General features: G+C 41.9%; 2 protein-coding genes across 2 annotated transcripts; one reads left to right on the plus strand and one right to left on the minus strand.

Moving 5' to 3' along the window:
* The first annotated feature begins 1,767 nt into the window (after positions 1-1,767).
* LOC106618856 (venom peptide Pc) lies at positions 1,768-2,374 on the plus strand. Its single transcript, XM_014236754.3, has 3 exons — positions 1,768-1,902; positions 1,961-2,069; positions 2,142-2,374. The coding sequence occupies exons 1-3, from the start codon at positions 1,839-1,841 to the stop codon at positions 2,233-2,235; spliced, it is 267 nt and encodes an 88-aa protein (XP_014092229.3). The 5' UTR covers positions 1,768-1,838; the 3' UTR covers positions 2,236-2,374.
* Positions 2,375-7,640: 5,266 nt separating this feature from the next.
* Positions 7,641-9,436, minus strand: CDK2AP1 (CDK2-associated protein 1). The gene is made up of 2 exons (XM_014236343.3): positions 9,182-9,436; positions 7,641-9,107 (listed from the first exon to the last, which is right to left on the minus strand). The coding sequence occupies exon 2, from the start codon at positions 9,076-9,078 to the stop codon at positions 8,182-8,184; it is 897 nt and encodes a 298-aa protein (XP_014091818.1). The 5' UTR covers positions 9,079-9,107; positions 9,182-9,436; the 3' UTR covers positions 7,641-8,181.
* Between the last annotated feature and the right edge of the window lie 281 nt (positions 9,437-9,717).

Consider the following 9,717-nt stretch of genomic DNA (forward strand, 5'->3'; position numbering starts at 1 on the left):
TCACGCAAAGAGCGATAATAAAAAACCAAACTAAAATAAAAAAATTAGTTACAAAACAACAATAAAGTTGTAGCATTAACAATTTGCAAATAATATGGATAAGGTGCAGTGCGGCAGCAGTGGCAACATCAGCGGAAAACAATGCGAAAACTTTCGAATTTTACGCTTTTGTGATTTGTAAAAATGCATTAAGTACAGCTGACCGTTAGGGGGTACGCGACGCGCGGATGTTTGACTACGCGACTGCGTGTTGACGCTGCCATTCAGGCTTGTTTTCCTCAATACGTTTCAGACACTTACATACAAACTCAAAATCCAATTAGCAACGAAACAAATAAGACAACAGCATTAATAAGTCCAGGTTAACGGCGCACGCATACAAACATACACAATCCATATTACAATTGTACACATATGTATGTATGTATGCATTTGCGCAAGAAAGTCTAAACGCGTTGAATAACAACAAAAACAAAGTGCATTGGCACTACATGGACTCAAGTGGGGGGAAAAGTGAGCTTGAACTCGATATGTAACACCAGGTGCGGACTGAAAAAAACAATTTACTTAATTCGCCCCTTCTGGGAAGATTAGATTAGTAAGACGGTGGAGAGTGCAACTGTACCATATAGCTTTTGCTTCATAATTCCATTTTGCTCTCCTATAGTTAGACTTTCCAACCAAAAAGTACAAAGTTAAGATAATTTCAAAAGCTTTGTGTGTATGTAGCAAGATCTCTTATGACTTTATTACTCTTAATTAATTAAAACCTATTTGAATAACTCTTTATTTTCAAAAAAGCCTTTTCATCTAAGAAAGCTTTTCCATCTTTTTTGCCTCGACTATTTTAACCAAAATTCACTAGTACTGACTTTCTGACCAATGAAGCTTTTCTCGTATAACTTTGCTGCGCTCTGAATTAAAAAAGCTTTTGTAAAACTTATTTATTTTCCAAAAAGCGTTCTTTCATTTAAAGAAACTTTTCCATCTCTTTTTGCACGACCATTTTAACCAGCGCTCACAAGTCTTTTATTGCTCGACTTTCTGAACAATGAAGCTTTGAAAAAAGCTTATTTAAAAAAAATTTTATCGAAGAAAACCGTTTCTCCGACTATTTTATAACAAAACGCGCATGACACCGCTTCAAAAGCTCAAAGAAGTATCTGACTGGTCTGACTTCGAGCTGTTGGTCTACATTGCAAAATGCTTATACAAAATACCGTTAGCTGTAATCTTTACTTAAAAGCTCTTGGAAGTTATTTACACCGTATTAACATCGTAATCAAACTTTTTCTAATTAAAAGCTATATATTTTTTATTTTTTTATTTAGTATTATTTTGTTACTTTTTATTTTTTTTATTGTCTTTTTATTTTTATTTTTTAAATTTTATTTTGCTGTTAAACATGTTCTATGTTATGAATATGTCATTGTTATTTAAAAGCATCGTGAATTATAAATAGCAGCTATTTATCTTTTTACTGTTCATTTGTAAAAATTAACTGTAATTTCTTGTTTGCTTAACAGCGACACTGAAGTAAAAAATATTAACATCAAAGAGATTGTTTATGCAATTTTTTATAGTATTTGCAATGAGATGGTAATTTCACAGCTGCAAAGCTATTAAATTTCACACAAGTGTTAACATTTTTTTATTCTACAATCAATTAAACTCGCCTAGACTTCTTCGTTTGCACTGGCTGCTGCAAATGTTAAATATTGACATTTTAAATATGCAAATTGATTTTTATGCATAAAGTCAAAGTAGCCGACGCAAATCGCACAGTTTCTTATTGTACTTTGCGCCGCGCAGACATACATTGCTACTGCATATGCGTAATGGCGATGCAGCCTCTCTTAGTCACAGCTATTCTACTACTCTGTTGTGACCTTGGTCAAGCAGGTAAGTAACAGAAATGTGCTAATTGCTGATTTATCGAAATATTTTTGCACACAAACAGCTGACTGCGAATTCGGCGAGCGTCAGTTTAATATTGGTGAAAACTTCGAAAATCCTGGCGAATGCGCGATTTACCATTGCGATGCTGAGGGCAGCATATCAGCGAAGAGGTGAGGTTTATTTCATACTTTTTTCAAGAATTCCTAAATAGTATTAAATAATATTGTATGCTTACCTTTTAGCTGCGCGGAGTCCCTACCACCACCGAACTGCAAGACGATACCACAAGATAACACCAAACCCTATCCAGATTGTTGTAAACGACACGATTGCTAAAAGCGTCTAGTGAACATTTATTATAAGGAAATTATTTTAAAAAGTGTTAAATTAGAGAGATTTTATGTTTATATGTATATGTTAGATAATTATCAAAGCACTTCAAATGTGAAAAAATAAATCGAACATAAACTTTAAATAGTTATGCGCAGTTTGCCTGCGTTGAGTGATAACCTGTGATGCTGTGTTTTGTTGTTGTAAACAACAACTTGCGTGTAGCCACCGGCCAACACAATTCCCACAACAGCCGGTTCTGCGATACCGGAATTGACCCGGATTTTATCCGGCCAAGGGCTGTTATTTCGACGATCTAACCCTGTTTGGATCGGTAAGTTTTAGATTAAGTTTGTCGTCACTGGAGCAACGCCTAGCAGCAGGGTTGCTCCGTATCCTCCTGACCCGTGCTGGCATCGAGTCCAACCCGGGCCCCGAGGTATTCTACTGCTGCGTATGCGCAAAAAGGCTCCATCCAAATTCCACCTCGGTTAGGTGCAATACATGCAATGGATGGAGCCATCTTAAGACCTGCTCGGGCCTTAAGACACACAGGGAGTGGACCACGAGTTACGTGGCCCCATGCTGTCAACGCAATAATGCGACATTTGCCTCAACGGCCGTGCAACCTGCACCATGTTCGCGCACTGCGCTGCCACTCCAGTCGAGTGGCCAAAATAGGACCTCCACGGTCCTTAGGAGCTCACAAAGACAGCACAACTCCCAATCTGACCAACCTCCGCCCCCCCCACCTTCATCCAGCTCCAATCCCCGTGCGAGAACCACACAGCAACTCCTGGTTCCTCGCACAGTCTGTTCCGTGTGTCAGACCATAATACGCCGGAATGTCACATCAGTCAAGTGCAATTCTTGTACTGGCTGGTGTCACTTTCTGTCGTGTTCTGGCCTGCGCACCACACGAGAGTGGAGTGCGTTGTATGTTGCCCCATGCTGTGGGAGTCTGCCCCCGCAATCACAAACAGTGGCGTCGCCAACCAACACCATAGTGCGACAACCGCCCATGCGGATAGCACAGCTGCAACAACCACCACCTACACGCACCCCACTCACCCCTAGGATCACGACTGGACACCCGCGACAAACGCGACTCTTACAATTCAACTGCAACGGACTCCAGAGCAAGATCGAGGAGATAGTTGCATTTATGAGCCGGGAGCGCGTAACGATAGCTGCGGTCCAAGAAACCAAGTTAAACAGCCGCTCAGATCTTCTGAGTTGTGCAGGTTTCAACGTTTTACGTAAGGATCGCGAGCGAGATAATGGTGGAGGCCTAGCCTTCATATTGCACAACACCGTGCAATATCGTCTAATCGATGTTGACATCGACCGCAGGGACACTACCCTAGAATGTCAGGGAATAGCTGTCCGGTCAGGCGATGTCGAGCTCGAAATATTTAATATATACATCCCCCCAGTTACATGTTGCCCAACAGGATATCACCCGAATATAGATGCGCTACTTCGTGGTGAAAACCGTCTGGTGCTAGGCGACTTTAACGCGCATCACGATCTTTGGCATTCCTGCCTGTCAAACGATCGTAGGGGGATGGAGCTGGCGGAACAGATAGACGATTCGACATTCTGCACAATGAATGACGAAGCCCCCACCAGAATTATGGGCACCTGTAATAGCTCGCCAGATATTACCATCGCTAGCGGTGGTCTGATAAATAGTATAACCTGGCGACCTATGCTAACTCTTGCATCAGACCATCTGCCCATAATTATCTCGATCGAGAAACCTCCTGACTTTATTTCTGTGGATAACCGCACCTATGTTAACTTTAACAAAGCTAACTGGGTCGGCTTCACAGAATTTACTGAGAGCACCTTCAACGCACTATCCATTCCTACGGACGTCATCGTTGGCGAGCGTCAATTCCGCAAGGTGATCGCTGCTGCTACAGCTCGCTTCATACCGGCTGGAAGAATAGCGGAACTCCGCCCTAATTTCCCAGCCGAAGCAGCTGTATTAGCAAATGAGCGCGACACCTTACGCCATGCCGATCCCTGTGATCCCCGAATAAGGGATCTCAATTTGGAGATTCGGCACATGGTAAACCATCATAAGCGGACAAAATGGATAGAGCACCTGAAGTCCTGCAACCTCTCCACCGGTGTGAGTAAGCTTTGGACTACTGTCAAGGCCCTGTCAAATCCGAGGAAACATGACGATCGGGTTGAAATCCAATTCGATGGCCATGCCTCCTCGGACCCGAAGAAGTGCGCGAGCTACTTTAGCCGGCAGTTTATACTGCACCCTTCGACCGACAAGGCCAAACGATGTGTTACCCGACGGTTGCGCAAAATGCCAAAAGACTGCGCACCACTTACTTTCACCGATGAGGAGGTTCAGAATGTCATCAAAAAGGCGAAATCATCCAAATCCATCGGCCCTGACGGAATAAACATGCTGATGTTAAAACATCTAGGCCCAACGGGAGTAAACTACCTCACCAAGGTCCTCAACCTGTCGATATCCACTCTTCAAATACCCGATGTGTGGAAAGTCGGAAGAGTGGTCCCACTACTGAAACCTGGGAAACCCGCCAACAAAGGGGAGTCTTATCGCCCGATAACTCTCCTTTCCCCAGTAGTGAAGACACTTGAGGCCTTGTTACTCCCGTCATTCACCCACCACCTGAGCCTAGCAGACCATCAGCATGGTTTCCGTAAAGTGCACAGTACCACCACAGCACTTAGCGTCATAAACGCCCAGATAGTTCATGGCCTGAACCAGAAGCCACCCTGCGAGAGGACGATCCTCGTAGCGTTGGACTTGTCAAAAGCTTTTGACACAGTCAATCACGCAACGCTACTTGAGGACCTGGAACAATCAACGCTCCCTCCAGGGTTGAAGCGGTGGACCATGAACTACCTGAGCGGTCGACACTCATCCGTACTATTTCGAGGTCAAAACTCCAAACTCAGAAAAATTAAACAGGGGGTTCCGCAGGGCGGTGTCCTCTCCCCGCTACTGTTTAATTTCTACATTTCGAAACTCCCCCAGCCACCAGCGGGAATTTCAATGACCTCGTACGCAGATGACTGTACGATATTGACGTCGGGCAATGGAATCGATGGCATGTGTTCAAAAGTAAACGGCTACCTCTCCGATCTTTCTCGCTTCTTTTCTGCAAGGAACTTAACACTCTCCCCCACTAAATCCACAGCGACCATCTTCACCAATTGGACGAAGGAGTACAGACTGGACCTGAACATTTCAGTCGATGGCACAAAAATTCCGACAGTAAATAACCCTAAAATTTTAGGCGTCACTTTGGACAGTCTGTGCTCTTTCACTCCTCACACGACCGCAATAACTGCCAAAGTACAGAGCCGCAACAAAATCCTCAAGTCGCTTGCCGGCAGCTCATGGGGAAAGGACAAAGAAACGTTGTTGGCAACATACAAGGCAATCGGCCGGCCGGTCCTCAATTATGCAGCCGCAATATGGTCGCCTGGATGTAGTGACACGCAGAATAAGAAGCTCCAGACTTGTCAGAACACTGCACTCCGGACTATCACGGGGTGCCTCTTGATGTCCCCAATCGAACACCTACACAGTGAGGCCCGTATGCTTCCGGTTAAGGAACATAATGAGCTCCTCTCCAAGCAGTTTCTGCTGGGATGTTTTCGCAGAAACCACCCCTGCAGACGCCTGCTTGCAGCGGAGCAGCCTCCTAGGAACATCAAGAGGTCCTTCCTTGACTACGTCGACGACATCAGACAGCACGTCGACCAGACTTCGGACGCAACTAACTTCAGACAAGCACTGACCGCCATTCACAGTGGAGCCATTAACACCTTCACCGACTCCCTTTCAGTGAATGGCGTAATACGAGTCAAACCACCACCCATTGCAGACACAGAGCTCGAGTTGCCTCGCGAATCTAGAGTGACCCTCGCGCAACTTCGTTCTGGATACTGTAGCAGGTTAAACTCCTACCTATCCAGAATAGACCCCGACATACTAAACACATGTCCTGCATGCAATGAGTCTCCGCATGACACTAACCACCTCTTTGCATGCCCTACAAACCCCACTCATCTAACACCCCTTTCCCTATGGTCCGACCCCGTCGAAACAGCTCGTTTCCTGGGCCTTCCGTTAGATGACCTCGACGACAACGAATCTAGAATTTATCACCCAAACGGGGATTAGATAATCGTTATAACAACAACAACTACAAACAACAACTACAAAAGACTTCGTTAGTTACTTATAGCTTTATGTTTGTGCTCAAGGCCACTGCTTAGAAGATTTATTTAATCATACTTTTATTGAGAGATCTTTCTGCCATTAATACACATTTTCCAATTACTCTTGTCACTTTATTATTATTATTTTTTACTATAAACATTATATACTTGTAGTTATTAAATTATTTACTTGTTTTACTTGTGTACAATAATTTTGGGTACAAACTCGTATACATGTATGTGTTACTTACTAATATTTTCGGCTAATGTTCACTAAAATGTTTTCAGTTTAATAAAATCCCATAGTGCAGCGTATTCCCTAATATATATACAAATGTACATTATTTATATGCATTTATATGTATTTGTATATATGACACTTATTATATTTTTCGCTTCCGCCGCGCAACGGAACCGTCTATATGTCATATTTCAATTAATATTTAACACCCTGTACTTCTGCAATTTGAAATTCCCTACTTGCTGTTGAGGTAATAACTAGATTTGGTTTTCCATACTGTTAACTGACGGTATAAAATAATTGAATTAGTAATTTATTCGCTATTCCTTACTATATTTATGCCTTTTAAGTTTGGTTATGATTTTAAAGTTAAATAAACCAAACAATGCACCAGCTGATCGTGTCTGTTAGCGATCGCCACAGTTCAGCATATTGTGTTATCGATTTTTCTGTTGTGCGTTTTTATTTTGTTGTCGCTTGCGTTTAATAAATACTAAAGTACTTATTTGATAAACTGTTTATAAGCAGTATACAATTTTAATTACTTAGTACATATTTTGTTGTTGTATTTATCGAAGTAGTTTCTCGCGTTATAAAATATTTATGCATGCATCCATACGCTTATGATATTTGCAATATACAATCTGGGTAGGCGCAAATACATACACATATGGTATATGCTTAAAAGTATTTATTTATGAATTTTTTCTCGTAAGTATGTATATTGTTAGTTAAATCGCATAACATTTTCGCTACTTATTGTTTATAAACTTTACTATTTGTTTGGTTTTACTAAAAAATTGTGTATATGGCTGTAAACATGTACTATATAGGTATATGTATGCGTATGCTTTGCAGCATTTGAATTTATTTGGAACCTGAGCTAGTCTATTTTTGCAATATTATAAAAAAAACCGTTAAAAATTCATGAAAAAAAACAACAAGATAATTTTAAATAAAACTTTGTGTTGGAATTTATTTAAATTATTTTAAAATCATAAATAAAAACATTCATTTGTATTTAAACTATTGCATATTAATAATTAAAAGTGGAAAACTTAATAAGTTATACGAAATGAAACACGAACGATCACGCTTTTGTAAAGCTTAAAGGCTGAATGAACCACTTATCCTCCTTGGCTGACAGTACACAATTCTCACAAATTCATTTATCAGTTATTAAAAATTAATTGCATGCAATAAAAACAGGCATAGAAATTCAATTAAAGTAAGAATTTAATGAATATATGCTAAGATAAAGAAAACAAATGTTGAGCTGTCTCATCGATTCGTAAACACTGAAACTTCGCAGATCATAATTATACTAATCTAAATCCTAACTAACTATTAAACTATTTAACGGCGCCATCACCACCACTGTTTACGTTACATCTGTCCCCACACTTATCGGCAGTAAGCCCATCGTATCCCAGACCAACGCTATCGCTTACTCTTACGCCGCCGCCGTCTACGTCAATCGCCATATCTCATTGACGGGCTGAACGTTCTGTTTCCATGAGGCACTCGCGGACCAGGATACGTGCATGCACAATACCGCGCTTCAAACGCTCAGTTGAACTACGTGAACCTGTATATGTAGGCCGTATATCACGTCCCATTTCCTCAATCACCGCCAGCAATTGAGCATACTTGCTCAGCCCGTTGCTGGCCGCTGACGTGCCCGCCGTGGGCAAATTGGCCGTGGAAGTCATTGGCGTTGTTATGTTAGACGATGTTTGCGTAGTTATGACGGGCGACGTGGATTGTGGGTACTTTAGTTGCGATTGTGCGGCGCTTAGTATCGCCGCTGCATTGCTACTCACATCCAAAGCGCCACCGACACTCATACCACCGTTACCAACATTAACTACACCAATGTTACTGCCACTGCCAATAGCATTACTGCGACCACTACTATTTGCAGTGCCGCTACTATGGCTGGCACGTTGCGTCGAGGCGGGTGAGGCGATGGTATTCGATTGCTGCTGTAGAAGCGCCAATTGCGCTTGCAATTGTTGTGTGTACTGTAGAGCTGCAACTGCAGCAGCAGCTGAGGTGCTTGTGGATTGCTGATGATAGTCCCGTTCACGCTTACTATACAGTTCACGCCCGCTACTACCACTACTTTTGCCACTGCCACCACCGCCGAGCACACTGTGATGCAGGTCAAGCACCGTGGTGGCGCTTGAGGAACTGGAACTCGCACCGCCACTGCGATCACGAGGTGGATGGTGAATGGCGGAGATTTGTATTTGAGGTTGTTGTTCGCGCTGCTCTCGTTGTTGCTGATAATTGTAAAAATTTTGTACTTGTGAACGCGGTATTGGGGTCACTGTGACGTCACTCAATTTGGACTCTACAGCTTGTATGTCCATGATATCCATATCGCTGGTGACGGTTTGTGGCAAGTGTGCTACACGTAAAACAACAAATTAAACACTTTTTCAAATATATTGTTGTGTTTTGATAATAAAAACTCGCACTCACGTTTATAATTTGCAAAAAGAAAACAATGCAATTCACTTGAAAATGAGAAATGAAAATTTTCTGCTCGTTGCTCTCGTTTTGTCTTCCACGCAGGTACTTTTACTCTTTTTGCTGAATTTTCGTTACGAACGTGTGGGGGAAAACGCAATTGCGTGAAAAAAAGCAACGTAAATTGTGTGTGAAGAAGCAGAAGTATCCAGTGTTTAGACGTTCTATACAGGGGGGGCGAGTGATTGCCAAAACGGCGCGAATGCTTGCGCAAAACAAAAACGTCAAAATGCCACAACGAACAAGATTACAAACGAGAAATTCGAGTTAAGACGAAAAGCGCGCGTACGAACAGAGAACGTATATGATCATACGTTCTCTGGTACGAATGCATTAGCCATAGGGTTGCAGTGGAATATATAATATCGGCAAAACATTGACTTATCGAATTCATAAATTACGAATCACTCTAATATTTTAATTTGTCATATTAACATAATTTCCATGCGTAAATGTATCTAAGTGCATTACATATAGTTGACTTCAAT

The sequence above is a fragment of the Bactrocera oleae genome, chromosome 5 (assembly GCF_042242935.1).
Source record: "Bactrocera oleae isolate idBacOlea1 chromosome 5, idBacOlea1, whole genome shotgun sequence".
Classification (NCBI taxonomy): Eukaryota; Metazoa; Arthropoda; class Insecta; order Diptera; family Tephritidae; genus Bactrocera; species Bactrocera oleae.